This window comes from Oncorhynchus kisutch, linkage group LG30, assembly GCF_002021735.2.
Source record: "Oncorhynchus kisutch isolate 150728-3 linkage group LG30, Okis_V2, whole genome shotgun sequence".
In the NCBI taxonomy this organism is placed as follows: domain Eukaryota; kingdom Metazoa; phylum Chordata; class Actinopteri; order Salmoniformes; family Salmonidae; genus Oncorhynchus; species Oncorhynchus kisutch.
This window is the reverse complement of record NC_034203.2, coordinates 33,126,251-33,150,961: the sequence shown is the minus strand read 5'-3', so window position 1 is coordinate 33,150,961 and position 24,711 is coordinate 33,126,251. Positions and strand designations below refer to the sequence as shown.

Here is a 24,711-nt window from a genome sequence, read left to right as displayed (position 1 = left end):
AGTTTAACCAGCTTCTTGATAGGCCACACCTGTCAGGTGGATGGATTATCTTGGCAACGAAGAATTGCTCACTAACTGGGATGTAAAAGAAATTGTGCACAACATTTGAGAGAAATAAGATTTTTGTGCATATGGAATATTTTTGGGATCTTTTATTTCAGCTCATGAAACATGGGACCAACACTTTACATGTTGGGTTTATTTTTGTTCAGTATATTATAGTCATAAAAAAAGCACTCTCAGACTCAGCCATGCCTTTTAATTTGTCTTCTTTAATATATTGAAATGTATCACACCAATGTCAACTTTAAAAAACGGATGGATAAACATGTAAATACAAAGCGTCGTAGATGCTTTTATCCAAAGTGACTTACAGTATACAGTGACATGACATTTAAGCATTATAAAAATGTTATAAAAGTGGGTAATTAATGATATATAGAGAGAGGGAGAAAGAATATACAGTTACCACATTTTGACATTAAGTAAAAAGAAAAACATGCACACAAAAAAGTCACTTCAGCTCGGCCGATAGGCAACCCATAGCTTTTATCCAAAGTGACTTACAGTATACAGTGACATTACATGATAGTTAAGTGTTATAGAAGTGTTAAAAAAGTGGATAAAGAGAGGGAGAGAAAGGGGAAAGAAAATATATAGTTTGTCACATTTTTGTAAAGAATAATAAAAAGGAATGTCTCTTAGCCCAGTCCAGAGGCAACCCCCAGAGTTGGTGTCCCAGGTGGGGACAGAACTCACTGTTACAATGGTGCTGTAACCCGGATCACAGACTACTGTAGCAGACTACTAGGGGGTGAGTGTAGTGGATGAGAAACTTACAGGCTAGAACTAGTAGTCACCATGTGGTGAAGTCATCCTCACCAAGATCTTAAGTGAACCGTTTCCCACTGTGTCACAAGCTCTGTCTGTCAGTACAGTTGACTTCAGTGCCAAGTGTTGTGTACATGTTGGTGCTCCATTTGCCTTTCAGTCTGGGTCCTAGATTATAAAGGTTCTAAAGATTTTCAGAGTATGAATACTGATCTAGGATCAGCTACTCCTTCTCTTATTTATTATTATCTGAAAGGCAAAAACACTGAGAATAGGGGCCCAGGTTCAGGAGAACTACCGCCATATTTCTACACTTTTGAGTTCCTATTCCTACACATTGTTATGAAACCGATTGACTCGCCTACTGACTCGTTATGTCTAGGGGTCCTAAGCCTATATACTTAACTACCAAACCTATTCTATAACTTCTCCCCCAACAAGAAAAAACCTCACAGTCACCACAATCTATTTTCCTGAATTTTTCAAAACTTGTAATACACCCCCCCCCCCCCATAAAACTTCCTTAACTAAAGAGACCAATATGTACACTAGTGCTGAGCGATTAGCCTACATTTCGGTTTAATTTAGCATTCAATTATTTTAATTCAATTTAGTTTGTTTTTTGTGTGAGCTCAAAGCACTGATTTTTAGAAAGAAATCTGAGAAGCACAAACTGTGGGACATAGGAAGTTGTCGTTTTCAAAAGGCAAAAATTAAACATAGTTTAGTGCAGAAAATATTGTCTGCGCTAAACTGTTTAATTTTTGCCTGAACCTGCAAAACTCGAACTTGAGGGAGAGGAACAGAGACACAGAGTCCTCACACAAATCATCCTTCTCCCCATCTGGTTTGCAATCTTCTGAACATGAGCATCTTAACAAACTGGGGATACCTCAAAACTCTCCTTGAGACTCCGCCCCCTGAGAGACCAACTCCATTCACAGCGCCCATGGTCACACGCACCAAGCTCCATCTGAGAGGTGTCCAGTGATTAGAGACCTGGAGCAACCACCAACAGGGACAAGTGAACATTGACCAACATCTTCATCTCCTCACACTTAACTTCACAAAACTCACTCTGTAGTGGATCTGGCTTTTCCAAACCCAATTCTTCAAGCACCCTATTCTTGTAACAAGACACAGCCGTGTCATCCCGCAATACCCAGACTGGGTCTTCCAGCGGATCCTCACTAACCTCACAGAATATGTCAGCTAAAGGAACAAAATCATCACTGACAAACTCTGAATCCAACAGATCACTCGGGGAACCGAATGCTTTCTCAGACCACCAAGAGAACCTAGTTGCTCAGTGTCACTCAACATAACAAGACGTTCTGTCTCCCATAAATTGAAACATGAATCAACCTCATCCTGTGCAGATGGCACACTTCCTCACATACAGTGCCGTGAAAAAGTATTTGCCACCTTTCTGATTTCTCTATTTTTGCATATTTTTTATACTGAATGTTAGATCTTCAACCAAAACCTAATATTAAAGGAACCCTGAGTTAAACATTTTTATTTAAATATAATAATGTATTAACAGTTATGGAACACCCAATTCCCCTGTGTGAAAAAGTAATTGCCCCCTTATACTCAATAACAGGTTGTGCCAACTTTAGCTGCAATGACTGCAACCAAATGTTTCCTGTAGTTGTTGATCAGTCTTTCACATCGCTGTGGAGGAATTATGGCCCACTCTTGCATGCAGAAATGCTTTAACTTAGCAACATTTGTGGGTTTTCAAGAATGAACTGCTCGTTTCAAGTCCTGCCACAACATCTCATTTGGGATTAGGTTTGGACTTTGACTAGATCATTTCAAAACTTCAAATATGTTGCTTTTTAGATGTAGACTTGATAGTGTGTTTTGGATCATTGTCTAGCTGCACCATGCTTGACCGTTGGGTTTGAGGTTCTTACTTTGGAATGCAGTGTTTGGTTATCACCAGGCATTATGGGATCCATGTCGTCCAAAAGTTCACTCAAGTTTGTCAAAAAGCACCTTGATGATCATCAACTCTTGGAAGAATGTTCTATGGACAGATAATTTAAAATTATAACTTTTTGGATGGCATGGGTCCCATTATGCCTGGCATAAACCAAAACACTGCATTCCCACAGTAAGAACCTCACACGAACAGACAAGCATGGTGGTGGTAGTGTGATGGTTTGGGGATGCTTTGCTGCCTCAGGACCTTGACAACTTCCCTTAATAGAAGGAACCAAGAATTCTGCTCTATATCATAGAATTCTTCAGGAGAATGTCAGGCCATTCGTCTATGAGCTGAAGCTGAAGCGCAGCTGGGTGATGGAGCAAGACAATGATCCAAAACACACAATCTACATAAAAAATGGCTAAAAAAGCAACACATTTAAAGTTTTGGAATAGCCTAGTCAAAGTCCCGACCTAATCCCAATTGAAATGTTGTGGCAGGACCTGAAACGAGCAATTCATGCTTGAAAACCACAAAATGTCGCTGAGTTACAGCAGTTCTGCATGGAAGAGTGGGCCAAAATTCCTCCACAGCCACATGAGACTGATCAACAACTACAGGAAGCGTTTGGTTGGAGTCATCGCAGCTAAAGGTGGCATAGACTGTTATTGAGTGTAAGGGGGGAAATTACTTTTTCACACAGGGGAAATGGGTGTTGCATAACTTTGTTAATGAAATAAATGAAATAAGTATGTAATTGTGTTATTTGTTCACTCAGGTTCCCTTTATCTAATATTATATTTTGGGTGAAGATCTGATAATTCAGTATAATAATAATGCAAAAGCAGAGAACGTTAGAAAGGGGACAAATACTTTTTCACGGCACTGTATATCTCTGCCCAGAAGTTCTAACCGAGATACACACAAGAATAAACTTTCTCACTATGATGAACCATTACCTGGAAACCACCGTCTAGTTTAGCAAAGAATGTTTCCTCTATGTCCCCACGTAAATCATCCTTCTCCCCATCTGGTTTGCCATCAGCACTCTTATGAACATGAGTAGCTTCACAAACCGGGGATACCTCAAAACTATCGAGAGACTCCGCCACCTAAGAGACAACTGACTTTTCACTCGGGTTATTCTGCGTTCATAACATCTCGCAAATCCCTACATACGACTGGGAAAGATCCACTTGAATGCCCCTCCAACTGGTAATTACTAGTGGGAATCTCTCTATCATTTCTAAATACCTAACCTAATCCATAACAATAGCTACAAAAAAAACAAATACATATAAGGAAGTTGTTGCTGTTCATCATTTTCTTATAACCTTAAATTGCAGGGCTTTTAGTTTTGTTGTATGTATTGTTGACACCGGTATCACCTGTATCTCGTTCTTAGCTTCTCTGTTTGGCTCAGATTGAGTCCTGGAGAGGCCCTGGGCCGTTGGTTGAGTTTGGTTCTTTGTCATTGGGCATCTCATTTACCCCTGAATCATTTACAGACCTTCTGTCCCCCTGTGGGTCAATGTCCTTAATAGGTTGGTATTGACTGATATCATCACTATAAACTTCATGGAGGCTGTTCAAGTCAACATCCTTCATGGGTTGGTAGTGACTGATCTCCTGACTGAAGTCTTCATGTAGGCTATTCGGGTCAGTATCCTTCATAGGGTGGTATTGACTGATCTCCTGACTGTAGTCTTCATGGAGGATACTCAAGTCAACATCCTTCATGGGTTGGTATTGACTGATCTCCTGACTGTAGTTTTCATGGAGGCTATTCAGATTTACATCACTACTCATGCTGATATCGGAGTCATTAGAGAGCTCTTCAAAGAACTCTTCAAAGCTCTTCAAACCCAACACAGGCCCGCTCTTTGAAGGCCCACCTGTGTTGCTGGAGCTTGGTTGTTGGAGCCTTGTCATGACTCCTGTTTCATTCACATTTTTCCTACATCTACCATCTACCGAAGACAGTAATTCCTTCGCCATCACATCAGAACATTTTTCCCTACAAAGTTTTTTCGTTTTCAGGTGTGTTTTCAAATCCGTATGAAATATAAATGTCTTTGGACACACCAGGCACTTGATGGGGCCATTGTTGAAGTGTTTTAACATGTGCCTTCGCATGTCGCATGCCTTTGAGGATATTTTCCCACACACATGGCACTTTTTGGAACAGTCTTTTGTGTGTCCTTTCAGATCATCTGGGAGCTGGAAAATGTACCCACAGTAAAGACACTTGTACTCACCAGGGTTGGATTGGTCAATGTCCTTAATGGCTTGGCATTGACTGATCTCCTGACTGTTGTCTTCATGGAGGCTATTCAGGTTCACATCACTACTCATGCTGTTATCGGATTGCTGCAAATCATGTGAAAACTCTTCAATGCTTTTTGAAGGCCCGCCTGTGTCGCTGGAGCTTGGTTGTTCGCAACTTGCCATGACTTCTGTTTCATTAACATTTTTCTTACATCTATCATCTACTGAAGACAGTAATTCCTTTGCCATCACCCCAGAACATTTCTCCCTACATAGTTTTTTTGTTTTCAGGTGCTTCTTCAAATCTGTATGGTATGCAAAAGTCGCTGGACACACCGGGCACTTGATGTGGCCCTTGTAGTGTTTTAACATGTGCCTTCGCATGCCGCATGCCGTCGAAGTTGATTTCCCACACACATGGCACTTCCTGGAACAGTCTTTTTTGTGTTCTTTCAGATCATGTCGGAGCTGGAAAGTCTTCCTACAGTAAGGACAACTGTACTCACCAGGGTTGGATTGGTCAACGTCCTTAATAGGTTGGTATTGACTGATCTCCTGACTGTAGTCTTCATAGAGGATATTCAGGTCAACATCCTTAATGGGTTGGTATTGACTGATCTCCTGACTGTAGTCTTCATCGAGGCTATTCAGGTCAACATCCTTAATGGGTTGGTATTGACTGATCTCCTGACTGTAGTCTTCATCGAGGCTATTCAGGTTCACGTCACTATTCATACTGATATCGGAGTCATTAGAGAGCTCTTCAAAGAACTCTTCAAAGCTCTTCAAACCCAACACAGGCCCGCCCTTCGAAGGCCCACCTGTGTTGCTGGAGCTTGGTTGATCGCAACTTGTCATGACTCCTGTTTCATTAACATTTTTCCTACATCTACCATCTACTGAAGACAGTAATTCCTTTGCCATCACATCAGAACATTTTTCCCTACAAAGTTTTTTTGTTTTCAGGTGTGTTTTCAAATCGGTATGGAATATAAACGTCTTTGGACACACCGGGCACTTGATGGGGCCATTGTTGTCATGTTTTAACATGTGCCTTCGCATGTCACATGCCTTTGAGGATATTTTCCCACACACATGGCACTTTCTGGAACAGTCTTTTGTGTGGCTTTTCAGATCATCTGGGAGCTGGAAAGTGTCCCAACAGTAAGGACAATTGTACTCACCAGGGTTGGATTGGTCAACGTCCTTAATGGGTTGGTATTGACTGATCTCATCACTGAAGTCTTCATGGAGGCTACTTAAGTCAACGTCCTTAATGGGTTGGTATTGACTGATCTTGTCACTATGGTCTTCTTCAAGGCTATTAAGGTTCATATCACTACCGTTATCGGATTGCTGCGAGTCATGAGAGAGCTCTTCAATTCTCTTTGAAGGCCCACCTGTGTTGCTGGAGCTTGGTTGTTGGCTGTTTGTCATGACTGCTGTTTCATTCAACATTTTCCAACATCTACCGCCTCCTGAAGACAGTATTTCTTTCATCATCACATCAGAACATTTCGCCCTACAACGTTTTTTCAGTTTCAGGTGCTTCTTCAAATCAGGATGGTATATAAAAGTCATTGGACACACCGGGCACTTGTAGGGGCCATTGTTGTTGTGTCTTAACATGTGCCTTCGCATGCCACGTGCCGTTGAAGTTGTTTTCCCACACACATTGCACTTTCTGGAACAGTCTTTTGTGTGTCCTTTCAGATCACGTGGTAGCTGGAAAGTGTCCCCACAGTAAGGACACTTGTAATCTCCAGGGTTGGATTTGAGGTGGATCTTGGTTGTAATTACATCATCAGAAAATGTCTTCCTATAAGACCTTTTCAATCTTCGGGGCAATTTCAAATCAGCATTGTTCTTCACCTTGACATCAGAACATTTCTCTCTACATAGTTTCTTTGTTTTCAGGTGCTTCTTCAAATCAGTACGGGATACAAAAGTCATTGGACACACCGGGCACTTGACGGGGCCATTGTTGTTGTGTTTTAACATGTGCCTTCGCATTTCCAGTTTTCGAGAACTTATTTTCCCACACACATGGCACTTTCTGGAACAGTCTTTTGTGTGTCCTTTCAGATCACGTGGTAGCTGGAAAGTGTCCCCACAGTAAGGACACTTGTAATCCCCAGGGTTGGATTTGAGGTGGAGCCTGGTTGTAATTACTTTATCAGAACATCTTTTCAATCTCAGGTGTGATCTCAAATCACAATTTAATATAAAAGTCTTTGGACACACAGGGCACTTGTATGCGCCATTGTTGAAGTGAAGTAGAAGGTGCCTTTGCAAACTTACAATACGAGTAGTTACTTTCCCGCACACATGGCACATTATGGAACAGTCTTTTGTGTGTCCTTTCAGATCAGATTTCTTGTCTCTTTTCCGATTATTTTTTTTGGCTCTATTCAGATGAGTTTTCTTGTCTCCTTTCAGATCAGGCTTTTTGTCTCTTTTCAGATCAGGGTTTTTTTTCAGATATTTTTTTTGCTGGACAGTTCCCCCACAGTAGTCATCACCAATCTTCTTCTCCTCACAGCTACTCTTCTGGTGTTCCTCTAAGTCCTCACTGAATTCAAAGTCTTGCCCACACAGGGTGCATTGGTGTGACCTCTGTTCAATGTGAGATCGCATGTGTCTTGTCAAGCCCAGTGTTTCAGTGAAAGTCTTGCGACAGAAAGAGCATGCTTTGACTCGTTGACTTCTTTTGTGAGATGGCTCAGGAGTTAGTGAGTCCTGAGGTACACTCTCTGAGACACCACCTAGTGTTGAAAAGAGAAAAGTGAGCAAGACATCCACATATTATTGACAAAGTCAAGGTACTGCAGCCTAAAAGATACAGTGAAAGTGTTCACTGAACTCAAAGAATGATACACATAAGCACTTGGTTATTCTGACAGCAGAATAGCATGGACGCTTAGGTCTAGTGTTGGATTCTGGGTGAAACTTTGAACATTGTTATACTCAGAAGTATAGGAACATTAGGTACTAAAGAGACATGAGGGGTGCCATAATGAAGTTTGGGAAGGGCTGAGTGCAGGGAACAAGATCGCATGTGGCAGTACTAATAATGGGAGAAACCGTTGAAGGCTCATATATCTCAGCTCCCTGCTCAGCAATAATGATGCACTGTTTAGCAATATGGAGACTCCACCCAAAGTGAAGTATGAATACTACCACGCGGGAAGCCATGTTTATGTCTGAAGTACAGCTGTAGCAACCCTTTGGGAAGAATTCAACTTGGTTAAGCTTCTCTAGTGTCCATGAGTTATTTACTCTGAAAATTAGAACATAACACTAGTAACCAATTTCTCTGCATCTTTAAGGCTGTCATTTGTAGTTTGTTTATTCAGTAGTTTTGAATAAAGAGCTCATGTTCACTGTTCTACACACTAAGGAACACTCCTTACCAGAATCACAGACAGTGGTCCTTTTACTGACAGTGGTCCAAAGTTTATTATCTGATGGTTCGGCATCTTCCCTGAGGACAGACAAATATAAAGTCAGTTATGATTTTCAATGGGTAAGTTCACCACTGCTGTTATTCACCCTTCCCCCAATAACCTCTCAAATCAGGGACAGATTCAATCCTCTGTACACTAGGTGAGTGTATTCCTTGGTCAATTAATTTTCTACCTGGATTTGAATTCCTCTGTTCCACAGCTGACACTCACTCAGTTTCAGGTGACCGCTCTCTTTTCACACCCTTTGCTTCGCTCTTCTCATTTTTGACACCACGTCCTCTTTTCTGTTTTCTCTTTCTGCCTCTTCTTTTCTGTCCTTGGGAACCCGTGGCCTCAGCCTGCAGTTTCCCGCTCTGTATAAAATATAGATTATGGTCATAAAAATGCACACTCTGACTTAAAGCCTTGCCTTTTCATTTATTTTCTTGAATTAACTTAAATGTATCACACTTAAGCAAACTTGAAATCAAGGTGGATCAACATGTAGATAACACCAGATGGTATAGATGCTTTTATCCAGTGACAAAATTATATTGAAGTGTCATAAAAGTGGATAATTTATGATATATAGGAAGAAAATGGGGATAAAATATATAGTAGTTCAATTTTGACCTATATATATAATAAATAAATAAATAAAAGGAATGTCTCTTAGCCCAGTCCAGAGGCAACCCCCAGAGTTGGTGTCCCAGGTGGGGACAGAACTCACTCTTACAATGGTGCTGTAACCTGGATCACAGACTACTGTAGCAGACTACTAGGGGGTGAGTGTAGTGGATGATAAACTTACAGGCTAGAACTAGTAGTCACCATGTGGTGAAGTCATCCTCACCAAGATCTTAAGTTTAATTTTACATTTATTTTACTAGGCAAGTGAGTTAAAAGAACAAATTCTTATTTTCAATGACGGCCTAGGAACAGTGGGTTACCTGCCTGTTCAGGGGCAGAACGACAGATTTGTACCTTGTCAGCTCGGGGATTCGAACTTGCAACCTTTCGGTTACTAGTCCAACGCTCTAACCACTAGGCTACCCTGCCACCCCAAGTGAACCATTTCCCACTGTGTCACAAGCTCTGTCTGTCAGTACAGTTGACTTCAGTGCCAAGTGTTGTGTACATGTTGGTGGGATGAAACGCACTCCGTTACAGCAACATGTTGGTGCTCAATTTGCCTTCCAATCAGGGCCCTAGATACAAAAGCTTCTCAAAGAACGAGTGCTTATTTATTATGATCTGATCTGAGAGCAGCACTCCTATTCTGAGACACTTTGTGAATAGGAGCCCAGTTTAGGAGAGCTACCGCCATATTCCTTACATTTTCGAGTTTCTACACATCTGCAAAAACTAATGCAATATTGAGAAAGGGGTTGAAAGCCATTGTTGTCCTTCATTTCAGGGCTCCAGACTGTGATCATTTAGTCCCTCTGACTTGGCTGTGCAAGTAAAAACAAATAATTGGTCTCACTGGTGCAAGCTGAACATTCTACCCGGTCAACTCAATCAAAACGTCCTATTTTGTTGGCTGGATAAAACCGTGAATTTGTTCAATAGTAAAGTACATTATCCTCATGATTCCTGTAATAAAAGTGTCTGCCCCGCCTGTTTCACTGGGGCCGGATGTAACGAGATAGCTTCTCACACTCTCTATCGCCCCTCGTGATTGTATACCACTTCAAAATGCAATTGCGGGAAAGAAACAACTTTGGGAACAACTAGTTGTCCATATTAAAGAGAGGAGTGTCTCAGCTTTCTGTAGGTATACTTTTATTTCTTAACTATCATTACTGAGCTCAAAGCACACTGTTTTGCAATCAAGATACCTGATATGGCTTTGAAACACAGAGCGTGCAAAATTGTGCATCGGCAATCACGAGCGCACTATGCCCCATTGCAAAGTTTTTTTTAGGACATTACATTTACTGTTAGATTAACACATGGCTACTAGCAGTAGGTGTTATATTTAGAGTTCTAGCTAATGTGATCTATCTAATGCATTTTGGGTTTTCACTTCCTCAGGTGGTGAATTAGTACCAACAATTAGTACCAATTGAATTAGGCCTAAGCTATATATAATATTAGTGTACATGAAGATGAGGAATGCAAATTCATCTCTATTGAACATAAAAATATGAAAATTCTAAAGCCCCTTTTCCTCCCCAATTTCGTGATATCCAATTGGAAGATCCACTCTTGTCCCATCGCCGCAACTGCCGTACGGACTCGGGAGAGGAGAATGTTGAGAGCCGTGCGTTCTCTGAAACACGACCCTGCCAAGTCACACTGCTTCTTGACACACTGCTTGCTTAACCCGGAAGCCAGCCGTACCAATGTGTCAGAGGAAACACCGTACAACTGGCAACCGTGTCAGTGTGCATGAGCACGGCCCGTCACAGGAGTAACCCTGGAGTGAGATGAGGACGAAGAACACTGCCCGGGATTGAACCCATATCTATAGTGACACCTCAAGCTCTGCAGTGCCTAAAGCCCTATTTTGACAGTAAAATATAACACAAATAGCCTAATTGTCTACCCAAAATTCATGACAATCATTGGATTAGATTGGATATCAAAATATTTTGAATCATGCATTCCTGCTTGGACATGTTAGATGTAACAACTTATTTATTGAATACCATCTCAGTAGTCTATTACACTTCTTGATAAAGCATTATGAATGACTGACTTCATAAATGACATTTATTTATTATTCAAATAAGTTTGCTAATATGGAATAATTTGTGCTAAAACCATCAAACTAGTAGTAGACGTAGTTTAAAGAAAAAATAAATGGTTTTAAACTTATCGTTCTATTTATTGTTATCGCACCAATTCAGGCAATTTACCGCATGATGGATGTTTGTTCCTACCGCCCAGGTCTATGTGATGCCTCTTTTTGGGGGTGCCACCAAATAACAGCTGGTGCCACCAACTGAAGAAGTTAGTGGCACCAGCGCCATCAGGGGAAAATGAGTCTAGAGCCCTGTATTTCCTTAAAACCTCAAATTGCAGGGCCTTTAGTATTGTCATATCTATTGTCGAAACCGGTATCACCTGTATCTCGTTCTTCACTTCTCCGCTTATCTCTGGTTGAGAATCCTGGAGAGGCTTTGGGTCAGTCTGGGACACCTGCTTCCCTGTTAAGCCAATGGTTGAGTTTGGTTCTTTGTCATTGGGCATCTCATTTTCCAATGAATCATCCACAGACTTTTTGTCCTTCATGGGTTGGCATTGACTGATCTCATCACTGTAGTCTTCAGTGGTCACCATGAAGGCTTCATGGAGGCTATTCAAGTCAACATCCTTCATGGGTTGGTATTTACTGTAGTTTTCATTGAGGCTATTCAGCTTCACATCACTACTCGCGCTGTTATTGGATTGCTGAAAGTCATAAGAGAACTGTTCAAAGAACTGATTCTTTGAAGGCCCACCTGTGTTGCTGGAGCTTGGTTGTTGGCAGCTTGTCATGACTCCTGTTTCATTTTTCCCACATCTACCATCTACTGATGACAGTAATTCCTTCACCATGACATCAGAACATTTCTCCCTACATTGCTTATTTTTTTTCAGGTGCATCTTCAAATCAGTACGGGATATAAAAGTCCTTGGACACACCGGGCACTTGTAGGGGCCATTGTTGTTGTGTTTTAACATGTGCCTTCGCATGCCGCATGGCTTCAAAGTGGTTTTCCCACACACATGGCACTTTCTGGAACAGTCTTTTGTGTGTCCTTTCAGATCATGTGGTAGCTGGAAAGTGTCCCCACAGTAAGGACACTTGTACTCACCAGGGTTGGATTGGAGATGGACCTTGGTATTAATTACTTCATCAGAACATTTTTCCCTACAAGATCTTTTCAATCTCAGGTGCGATCTCAAATCAGCATTTGTTATAAAAGTCGTTGGACATACAGGGCATTTGTATGCGCCATTGTTGAAGTGAAGTAGAAGGTGTCTTCGCAAACCCAACATACGAGTAGTTACTTTCCCGCACACATGGCACATTATGGAGCGATCTTTTGTGTGTCCTTTCAGATCAGGTTTTTTATCAGGTTTTTTGTCTGCTTTCAGATCAGGTTTTTTGTCTCTTTTCAGATGCGTTTTTTGCTGGACAGTTTCCCCACCATTGTCCTCACCAATGTCTTTTTTAATCTTCTCCTCACAGCTTCTCTTCTGGTGTTCCTCTAAGTCCTCACTGGAATCATAGTCTTGCCCACATTGGGTGCATTGGTGTGACCTCTGCTCAATGTGAGATCGCATGTGTCTTGTCAAGCCCAGTGTGTCAGTGAAAGTCTTGCCACAGAAAGAGCATGCCTTGACGCGCTGGCTTCTTTTGTGCGAGCTGTTGGATGGCTCAGGAGTTAACGAGTGCTGAAGTACAATCTCAGTTAGTAAGTCCTTAGGTACACTCTCTAAAGGTTTTTCTATGTTCTGCCCTTCGGTCATATGACCACTGTGCTCCTGTAAGTGAAAGCTTTTGTGAGAGGTGTTGAATGGTTCCGGACTTAATGAGTCCTGAGGTACAATCTCAGAGACTTCTTCTCTCTTCTGCCCTTCGGCCATCTGACCACTGTGCTCATCGGAATGAATTTTGTGAGAGGTGTTGGATGGCTCAGGAGTTAGTGAGTCCTGAGGTACCACCTCTGGGAGTTCTCTCTTCTGCCCTTCAGCCATCTGACCACTGTGCTCCTCAGAATGAATTGTGTGAGCGGTGTTGGATGGCTCAGGAGTTAGTAAGTCCTGAGGTACCATCTCTGGAAGTTCGTCTCTGTTCTGCTCTTCGAACATACGACCACTGTGCTCCTCGGAGTGAACTTTGTGAGAGGTGTTGAATGGCTCAGGAGTTCTTAAGTCCTGAGGAACCATCTCTGGCAGTTCGTCTCTGTTCTGCCCTTCGAACATATGACCACTGTGCTCCTCTGAATGAATTTTGTGGGAGGTGTTGGATGGCTCAGGACTTGGTGAGTCCTGAGGTACAATCTCAGAGGGTTCTTCCCTGTTCTGCCCTTTGGCCATCTGACCACTGTGCTCCTCTGATTGAATTTTGTGAGAGGTGTTGGATGGCTCAGGAGTTAGTGAGTCCTGAGGTACCACCTCTGAGGTTTCTTCCCTGTTCTGCACTTTGGCCATCTGACCACTGTGCTCCTCTGAATGAATTCTGTGAGAGGTGTTGGATGGCTCAGGAGTTAGTGAGTCCTGAGGAACAATCTCCGAGAGTTCTTCCCTGTTCTGCCCTTCGGCCATCTGACCACTGTGCTCCTCTGAATGAATTTTGTGAGAGGTGTTGGATGGCTCAGGAGTTAGTGAGTCCTGAGGTACAATCTCTGAGACTTCTACTTTGTTCTGCCCTTCGGCCATCTGACCACTGTGCTCCTCTGAATGAATTCTGTGAGCGGTGTTGGATGGCTCAGGAGTTAGTGAGTCCTGAGGTACCATCTCTGAGACTTCTACTCTGTTCTGCCCTTCGGCCATATGACCACTGTGCTCCTCTGAAGGAATTCTGTGAGCGGTGTTGGATGGCTCAGGAGTTAGTGAGTCCTGAGGTACCATCTCTGAGACTTCTACTCTGTTCTGCCCTTCGGCCATATGACCACTGTGCTCCTCTGTGTGAAAGGTCTGTATGGGCTGTTCCTCCTCCCTCTTATGAGATGATGGGAAAAGAGAAGCATGGACTCCACCTAGTGTTGAAAAGAGAGAAGTGAGCAAGACATCCACATAGACATTAACTCAAAGTCAAAGAGAACAAGTAAGACAGATCCAGTGCTTGATAAAAACAGACTAGACCACATTTGAACAAATCTCAATACAGTGCAGTGAAGAGATATGGAACTTTCTTCAAATAAAGCACGAGGTACTGCAGCCTAATAGATGCAGGGAAAGTGTTAACTGCAGAATATCTAGACCATTTTGGTCTAGTAACCAAGTTCTTCTGCATCTTTAAGGCTGTCATTTCTAGTTTCTTATTCTTTATTCAGGAGTTTTGCATATCTAAGGAGCTTGACGTTCACTGCTCTACACTCACTAAGGAACTTTTCTTACCAGATTCATCGACAGGGGCCCTTTCATTGAGCGTGACCCCTTTATTAACGCTGGTCCAAAGTTCATAATCTGATGGTTCAGCTTCTTCCCTGAGAAGAGACCAAAATGAAAGTCAGTTTTCAAATGGGTAAGTTCACTGCCAAGGTCCTAGCCACTACTAGTAACCGCTACTACTTCAAATCTGGACTGAGGTCTGCACCACTGATGGTTATAAACTTTTCCACAATATTCCTCGAATCAGATTCAGTCCTCTGTACACTAGGTGAGTGTATTCTCTGAACAATCAATGATATTAATAAATGAATGTATAACCTGGGAGAAAAGAAAACCAGCAGCACTGCAGACCTTGAGGCCTGGATTTGAATACCTCTGTTCCACAGTGGACACTCACTCAGTTTCAGGTGACCGCTCTCTTTTCACACCCTCATTTTTGACACCACATCGTCTTCTCCATTTTTTCTTTCTGCCCCTTGTTTTTTTCCCTTGAGAACCTGTTGCTTCAGCCTGCAGTTTCCCTCTCCTTATAACCAGTTTTAGAGAGGGCTTGGGTAATGGCACATCGCTTATGTCAAGCGTGTGTGCTCCAATCTTCTCCATCTTTAATCTTGTGATACCAGGTCCTATTTTCTCTCCTTTTTTTCCACCTCTTTTTTTCTGTACTTGGGAACTCGTCGGATCATCCAGCAGTACCCCTCTCTTTAGGGTCAGTGTTAGCTGGGACTTGGGTAGCGGCATATCGCTTATATCAAGTGTGTGTGATTTAATCTTCTCATTTGTAATACCACGACCTCTTCTCCGTTTCTTTTTTCTGTCAATTCCTTTCGGTCCTGGGCGTCTTGTCTCAGCCTGCAGTCTCCCTCTCCTTAGAATCAGTGTTAGCAAGGACTTGGGTAACGGCATATTGCGAATGTCAAGCCTGTTCAACCGCAGTACGGGATGACGGCGCAGACAGGAAGCAGTCAAGCGGCTGGTTTTCAGCCCACTGCGAGTCTGAGGGCAGAGAACGGCTTTATCTCTCCTGGTTTCTTTTATCAACTCTTTGTTGATTGTCTTGCGTTTAACGGTTATCTCAGTGGCGTCCTCTATAGTCTTGACTTCGACCTCCACAGAAGCAGAACGGGCTGGTGGCTTTACAGTCCAGACCTTACGATCTGCCATTCTGCAGTCCCAGCTCATCTCTGGTTCATCAGATGGGAAAGGGGTTTGATATCCCTTTATGGTGGGATAGGACTGTCTCTCTGGGCCTGCTTGGCAAGAGGCAATTTCTTCCTTCACAGAGGAAGGGAAAGACAGTGAAGAGAGGATGTAGTCACCACCAGTGGACCTTAGAGCTAGAAAAGGAGAGACCGTCACAGGTTAACATCAGGAATATCTTAACTACATTTCCAGCATTTCCTAAGTTCTACCGGAAAATATTGAAATATTAGGACAGAAGTGTTTTTTTTAACAAAGAAAATAAATTCAGGCAAACAGGCAAGTAAATGATTTCCAAATCCTGCACCCCACCTACCATTGGTGTCTAAGTGATGTCCATTTTTATGGTGATGGAGGAGTGCCTGTAATGGCTCAGGGTGAGCCATAGACTGCACACACTCCTCTAAGAGGTCAGGGGCAAGGCTGAGCCAAGATGCAGTCTAAGAGATGGAGAAATTAACAATTGTTACAAAACCAATTAACTAGCCTGCTAATATTGCTGAAGTGGTAGTGTCTAATCATGCATCTAAGACCTAACCTACCTAACCTATTCCATAACAAAATGGTGTTTCAAGTTTTTGTTTGGAATGAGAGGCACTTTTGGACACATTCTTACTTGAGAGCCGAATTCATACTAGGGATGGGCACTAGTACTAATCCAAGGAGTGTATTTGATTGCTAATAATAAAATACAAAACATTTACAAATTATACTATTAAACAGGTTAAATGTATAAGCACGGACAAAATTACAAACTCTAAGAAGTTTCAATTGTTTGTGGAGTGTGTCAAGTGCAGTGAAAATGTGTTATATTTCCTTATCAGAACAAGCAGAAATTACAGCAACCGACAGCATAACGTAAACTTTATTTTGCATTCAGCCCCGTTTCACATTGACATGAGAGTACTAGAGAACTAAAATAATTATAATATGAGAGTACTCGAACATGGACATTCTTTCAAATGGCCATCCCTAATTCATACCTCAGATGATGTACAGTACAATAATACCTGCTTAAGGTTTGGAGCAGGAATCAGTTTCTCCAGCCTGGACAGGAACTCCCACACAAGAATCTGCAGTGTTGAGTCATACTTGGGGCCATACTCCTCTGGAAAAACATTCTGATAGACAGGACAAGCAGATGACAAAAAAATAAGTACATACAGTGCCTTCAGAAAGTACTCACACCCCATTACTTCTCCCACATTTTGTTGTGTTACAGGATGAATTTTAAATGGATTAAATGGAGAAAAAAATTGTCACTGGCCTACACATAATAATACCTCATAATGCCAAAGTGGAACTTTTAATTTATTTGTAGATATGACTTAAAAATTAAAAGCTTAAATGTCTTGCATCAATAAGTAGTCAACCCCATTGTTAGGGCAAGCCTAAATGAGTAAAAATGTGCTTAACAAGTCACATAGTAAGTTGCATGGACTCACTCTGTGTGCAGTAATAGTGTTTAACATGATTTTATTATGACTACCTCATCTCTGTACCCCACACATACAATTATCTGTAAGGCCCCTCAGTCGACCCGTGAAATTCAAATATAGATTCAAAGACCAGGGAGGTTTTCCAATGCCTCACAAAGATGGCACCTATTGGTAGATGGGTAAAAATAAAAAGCAAACATTGAATATCCCTTTGAGAATGGTGAAGTTATTAATTACACTTTGGATGGTGTATCAATACACCCAGTCACTACAAAGATACAGGCGTCCTTCCTAACTAAGTTGCTGGAGAGGAAGGAAACACCCAGGGATTTCACCATGAGGCCAATAGTGACGTTAAAACAGTTACAGACTTTAATGGCTGTGATAAGAGATAACTGAGGATGGATCAACAACATTGTAGTTACTCCACAATACTAACCTAATTGGCAGAGTGAAAAGAAGGAAGCCTGTATAGAATAAAAAATATTCAAAACATGCATCCTGTTGTAACAAGGCACTAAAGTACAATGGTTCCACCTTTAAAAGTTGTGAGCTTATGCTGTGGGATTTAGAGGTAATTTGTGGTTTAGTACGGTACCCTGCACCACCACTTCATTGCTCCAGACCAGCGCAAGGGGGAGTTAGAGCACTGATTATGCTTTTGGGTCCTACTGTGTCTCTGACATGAACCTAAATAGAAACTGATAATTGTGCATGACTTCAGTATTACTTATTAAAACTGTTAAGGTTTTTAATATTTTATTTTGTTAGGATTATTTTGCTCTTACTGTAGTTCTGTATGCCACTCCCGACCAGTCATGTTGTACAGCGCCTGAGTGGCGCAACGGTCTAAGACACTGCATAGAAGTGCAAGCCGTGTTGCTACAGATGCTGGTTCAATACCTATGCTGGCCTCGACTAGGAGATTGGCGCAACGATCTGTACATTTTTGGTTTTTCTCCCTCTACAAACAGAAATAAATCACTCTTAATAACAAACTGGCTTTATGGTTACAATAAAGAATGTAACAATGTCTCATCCCATGTTCAAATATGGCCTTTTTCTCGCTCTTTTACGTTATTTGAAAACAAAATCATATCCAAAATATTTAAGAGGCATTGCACTAATAATGGTGCTGACTAGGGAAATGTTCCTGCTGTTCTGTTTTTATTGCCAGTCTGCACGTTCAAACTAAAACAATGTAACTAACAATGGCATCTTTATGCTTTCATAAAAAAAAATTGTATAAAAATACCTTTTCAAACTGCCAATGTTTATTTAGTTATGGATCCATAATGAATTACTATGGGAATAAATATCACTGAATTACAGAAATATCCTCCATATGTACTTATTGGCGGAGAGTCATGTTATGTTTTTCGATATACTGTAGGCCTACAGTAGCCGACATGAGTCTCACTAGTGTTGAGTAATGTGCTGTTAAAAGTGGTGTAGGTCTTATTGATTTAAAGAGCATATTGAAGTTAAAAGCAATAGCCTACAACTATTTCAGCAGTTTCGTGCGGCTCTGAGACAAGCATGGGGACTGGTCTTGATAAATCAATGGGATTTTTATTTTCACTGAATCTCCGTTTCGGTATTGGTTAGACAAGAATTAGAAAATTAGGGTGTAGAAATGTTATGCTCTTAGTGTAACCTGTATTTTACTGGGAAAGTCAGTTAAGAACAACTTCTTAATTACAAATGACAGCCTACTCCTTCCTCCCTGTTGGGGAATTGAACGCTGGTCTCCGCAGGACACTGGATTCTTTAGCTAAATAGCCCAGTACTGTACTACCGACCGTCACGTTGTACAGCTCCATATTTTCCGGTCCATCCTTACGGAAACCCATAGGGTTTATAATTTTTCTTGGAATAGAAACACCATAATATTAATCAAAATAATCCCAAACTCTAAAAGTAATTGGAAAGTTAGATACAAATTATTTTTGACATTGTGGTTACAATAAAGAATGTAAACAAGATGTAAACAAGATGCTGTGTTTTTATTTACAGTAGTGATGAACAGTTTGTGACATTTTGAAAACAGAATTTCAAACACTTGTAGTCCGATTATCAGGAAAATAAGACTCTTTATAGCCCGGCTACTGTAGTTGTGAACATCCCCCTACCTGCAATGTATTTGATGCTTAAGTACTCTGAAGTGTTACATTTCTAACTCAAAACAGCAGTACAGTATTTCTTCATCAACATCTTTATGCTTTCGTTAATAAAATAATGATAAAAACACTCTTTCAAAATGCAGATATTTATTTAGCTTTGGATCCATAATGAATTACTATGGGAATAAATATCAGTGAATTACAGAAATACTGGAACAAAGCTGTCTATTGAAGGTAAACAAATTGTTGCTTACTGGAAAATACTCTTTCAAACACACAGTCACGTTGTACAGCGCCATTATGGCTATTAGCAGGGCTATATTTTTGCCTTTATGGGCGCGCACAATTGGCCCAGTGTTTCTCTCCCTCTAAAAACAAAAATAAATATTTTGGCCTTTACAAATATTATTTTGGGATTTATTCAGATTACAATTGCTCTGTTCTTTAAAAAAAATAAAAAATAACGTCCAAAATATCGTTATATATTATCAAGTCATATAGCCGGCACCTACATAAAGCTGAGTGACTCACTCATTCATGGCTTTGGATCAAAATAAATAAGTACCAACATTCTTTCTGATAGTCTTTAATAAAAAAATGTTTTGGTTATCCTGACCTGGACACCATGTACAGTATTATAATAGCCCATTACGGGCTATTAGCAGGACAATATATCTTTACCAACACCTCTCTGTATTTTGATACTATTTGGATGGGGCTCTTGCATAGCAAAATGTGTTGCTACAGATGTAGGTTCGATACCTGTGCCGGACGCCACTGGGAGACCCATGAGGTGGCTTTTGGTTTTAATTTAGAATCCTTCAACATAGTGACACATCATATTTTTCAAATTTCAATAGCTCTTTGACCATTACTTCTAAAACGATCAAAACTGGTTCTAGCTTTTTGTTGGTATACATCTCACACGATTTTAAATTATTTATTTTAATTTGTGAAATTCAATAGTGTCTTGGTCATGTGACCCACACACCTCAAACAAGGTTCATAATGTACACTCAGTGAGCCTACACATTGGACGTTTTTTGTTTGTCCATTTGCATCTCATGAGATTTTACGAGAATTTATGATTGATTGAAATTTCAACAGCTCCTTAGTCTTATGACCTACGACCCTCAAACTACTTTCAGAATATCCACTGAGTAGCCATATATGTAGCACAAGCTTTTGTTTTAATTTAGAATCCTCCAATCCTCTATATGTAATTATTGGCGGAGAGTCATGTCACGTTTTTAGACATACTGTTGGCCTACCGTAGGCGACATGAGTCTCACTAGTGTTGAGTAAGGTGCTGTTAAACGTGGTGTAGGTCTTATTTATTTAAAGAGCATGTTGAAGTTAGAAGCAATATGATTTAGCACCGTTTCACGCTACTCTGAGACAAGCATGGTCTTGATATATAAAATGAGATTTTTATTTTCACTTAATCTCAGTTTTGGTATTGGTTAGACTAGAATTAGAACATTAGGGTGTGGAAATGTTATGCTCTTAGTGTAACCTTTATTTAACTAGGCAAGTCAGTTAAGAACAAATTCTTATTTACAAGGACAGCCTACTCCTTCCTCCACGTCGGGGAATTGAACCCCAGTCTCCCGTGTGCCCTGCCCACACGACAGAGATTCTTTAGCTAAATGGCCCAGTACTGTACTCCCGACCGTCACGTTGTACCGCGCCATAACGGAAACCCAGAGGGTTTACATTTTTCTTGGAATAGAAACACCATAATATAGAGCAAATTAATTAAGCAAGTACCAGTCAAAAGTTTGGACACACCTACTCATTCCAGTGTTTTTATTTATTTTTACTATTTTCTACATCGTAGAATAATAGTGAAGACATCACAACTACGAAATAGCACATATTGAATCAGTTAAGAACAAATTCTTATTTACAAGGACAGCCTACTCCTTCCTCTTCATCGGGGAATTGAACCCCGGTCTCCCGTGTGCCCGCATTCTTTATTACAGCCATTATTGAAGGCTATCAAATGCTTCTCAAATATGGTAGTCAGACTAGCACTAACTAGCATTAATGGTACCAGTGGTTCACACTTAAATAAAGTGTCATAGAATTCTGTGGCAACATGCAAGCTGCGCCACAGCACGCTGCAACTTTTAAAGGAATGTAATACCACTGTAATACTGTAAAAAAATGGCAAAGTAATTCACTTTTGGTCCTGAAAACAAAGTGTTACGTTTGGGGCAAATCCAATACAACACATTACCGAGTACAACTCCCTGTATTTTCAAGCATAGGTGGTGTTATGGGTATGCTTGTAAACGTTAAGGACTGTGGAGTTTTTCAGATTAAAAAATAAACGGAATGGAGATAAGCACATGCAAAATCCTAGAGGAAAACCTGGTTCAGTCTGGTTTCCACCAGACACTAAGAGATGAATTCACCTTTCTGCAGGATAACCTAAAACACAAATCTACACTGGAGTTTCTTAACAATACAGTGAATGTTGAGTGAGTGGCCGATTTACAATTTTGACCTAAATCTACTTGAAAATCTATGGCAAGACCTGAAAATGGTTGTCAAGCAATGATCAACGACCAATTTGACAGAGCTTGAAGAATGTTTTTTTTTTTTTATATTTTTTTTTTGCACAATCCAGGTGTGGAAAGCTCTTAACCAGTGGGCAAACCTGGTTGAAAAGATGTCCTATGACGTATTATTCTGGTCGCAAAATTGTTGAAATAGGACGTTTTGTTTTATGTCTTTTTACTGACCAGAATATTATGCATTTTCCTGACCACCATACGACCAGTTGGTCATAATTCTGACCACTATTATGTGCTGCTATATGATGTAGCCTACTGGTTGTCATAGATAAGACCTCGTCAGGTGGTCATTACCAGGTTATCATTACAGTTTATTACATACACTCTTAGAAGAAAAAAAAAAGAGTTCTTCATCTGTCCCCATAGGAGAACCCTTCTTGGTTCTAGGGAGAAGCCTTTTTGGTTCCGCATAGAACCCTTTTTGTTTTCATGTAGAACCCCCTGTGGGAAGGGTCCTACATAGAACCAAAAAGGGTTCACCTGAAACCAAAAAGGGTTCTTCAAAGGGTTCTCCTATGGGAACTGCTGAATATCCTTTTGAGGTTCTAGATAGAAAATAAAGGTGCCAAGAGTGTACTGTAAAAAGTATTGCAGAGGATAAAGTTTGATATTGAAAACATTGCTGATTACATTTATACTTGTTTATATTTGTTCCATAGTCACCAATTACATTTAATCTGCAACATATTATTACATTTAAAATAGATCAAGCAATGGCAAAAACAAATCTACATCACAATTTACAGTAATTGTTTCATAATTCACTCAGACATTAGATGCATAGAAAGACTGGAACAGAGTATATAAAGGCCCATTGTTTTATTTGATTAATGATTAATCAGAGCGGTGTGATGGGGTAGATCCTCATCAAGGAGCTCTGAACACAGAAGGAGATCTGGAGCCTAATGGCCCTCTTGAAGAATCATGTGATGGGTCAGATCTGCAGTAAAGACAATCAGCACATTACATATTAATCAATAATGAGATTTTAAAAGCAAACTAGAAAAGGATATCACTGAATAAACTTTGTGGACTCAGCTGGCTAAAGCTATTTCCTTGGTACTAGTTGAAAAATGTTGTGATAGTTATAGCTTAGAGATGTCTTCAACAAATAGCAACTTGCTCATATACAGTACCTGTCATTTTGGGACACACTCATTCCAGGTTTTTTTCTTATTTGTACTGTTTTCTACGTTGTAGAATAATAGTGAAGACATCAAAACTACGAAATAAAACATGGAATCATGTAGTAAACAAAAAAGTGTTAAAACAAATCAAAATATATATTTGAGATTCTTCAAAGTAGCAACCCTTTGCCTTGACTGCTTTGCACACTCTTGGCATTCTCTCAACCAGGTTCATGAGGTAGTCACCGGAATGCATTTCAAATAACAGGTGTGTCTTGTTAAAAGTTTATTGGTTGAATTTCTTTCATTCTTAACGTGTTTGAGCCAATCAGTTGTGTTGTGACATGGTAAAAGACCAAGTCCATATTATGGCAAGAACAGCTCAAATAAGCAAAGAGAAATGACAGTCCATCATTACTTTAAGACATGAAGGTCAGTTAAATTGGAAAATGTCAAGAACTTTGAAAGTTTCTTCAAGCGCAGTCGCAAAAACCATCAAGCTCTATGATGAACACTGGCTCTCATGAGGACTGCCACAGGAAAGGAAGACCCAGAGTTACCTCTGCTGCAGAGGATAAGTTCATTAGAGTTACCAGCCTCAGGAATTGGAGTCCAAATAAATGCTTCAGAGTTCAAGTAACAGACACATCTCAACATCAACTGTTCAGAGGAGACATGAATCAGGCCGTCATTGTCAAATTGCTGCAAAGAAACCACTACTAAAGGACACCAATAAGAAGAGACTTGCTTGGGCCAAGAAACATGGACAAAGGACATTATACAGGTGAAATCTGTCCTTTGGTCTGAAGAGTCCAAATGTGACATTTTTGGTTCCAACCTGTCTTTGTGATACACAGAGTAGGTGAATGGATGATCTCCACATGTGTGGTTCCCACTGTGAAGCACGGAGGAAGTGCGATGGTGTGGGGGTCCTTTGCTGGTGACACTATCAGTTATTTACTTAGAATTCAAGGCACACTTAACCAGCATGGCTACCACAGCATTCTGCAGCGATACGCCATTCCATCTGGTTTGCACTTAGAGGAAGAATCATTTGTTTTTCAACAGGACAATGACTCAACACACCTCCAGGCTATCAAAGGGCGATTTGACCAAGAAGGAAAGTGAAGGGAGATCTGCATCAGATGACCTGGCCTCCACAAATCATCCAACCTCAACCCAATTGAGACCATTTGGGATGAGTTGGACCGCAGAATGAAGAAAAAGCAGCCAACAACTGCTCAGAATATTTCATAGTTTTGATGTCATCACTACTATTCTACAATGTAGACAAACTGTTGGAAAAGCATTCCAGATGAAGCTAGTTGAGAGAATGCCAAGCGCATGTAAAGCTGTCATCAAGGCAAAGGGTGGCTACTTTGAAGAATCTAAAATATTAAATATACTTTGATTTGCTTAACACTTTTTTGGTTACTATATGATTCCATATGTGTTATTTCATAGTTTTGATGTCTTCACTACTATTCTACAATGTAGACAATAGTACAAATAAAGAAAAACCGTTGAATGAGTAGGTGTCCAAACTTTTGACTGGTACTGTACATACTTTGCCTCCTCCTCCACCAGGGTGGTCACGGGCATATTTTAAGACTTTCTAGAGGGCCTGCAACACAATAACCTCTTGAGTTTGCGGACACTTACTGCATGCAAAGAAAGAGAAGAAAATAAATGAATGACTGGCATAATG

At 40.6% G+C, this 24,711-nt stretch overlaps 1 protein-coding gene across 24 annotated transcripts in view; it reads right to left on the bottom strand.

The window, feature by feature from the left end:
- Positions 1-252: 252 nt before the first annotated feature.
- Positions 253-24,711, bottom strand: part of LOC109875155 (uncharacterized) — a 41,532-nt gene continuing 17,073 nt past the window's right edge. For 18 of the 24 annotated variants that reach the window (XR_004206293.1, XR_004206294.1, XR_004206296.1 and 15 more), the window contains one exon: positions 19,159-22,816. Coding sequence is in view for 4 of the 24 variants with exons in the window: in XM_031809752.1 (XP_031665612.1) it covers positions 22,779-22,816 (38 nt within the window). In the remaining 20 variants the exon portion in view is untranslated. Of the gene's footprint in view, positions 7,801-8,448; positions 8,520-8,712; positions 8,856-11,553; positions 14,178-14,538; positions 14,628-14,929; positions 15,870-16,048; positions 16,173-16,742; positions 16,854-19,158; positions 22,817-24,570; positions 24,665-24,711 lie in introns of those variants that run through there. The other 6 variants (XR_004206292.1, XR_004206298.1, XR_004206302.1 and 3 more) reach the window with 2 other exon arrangements.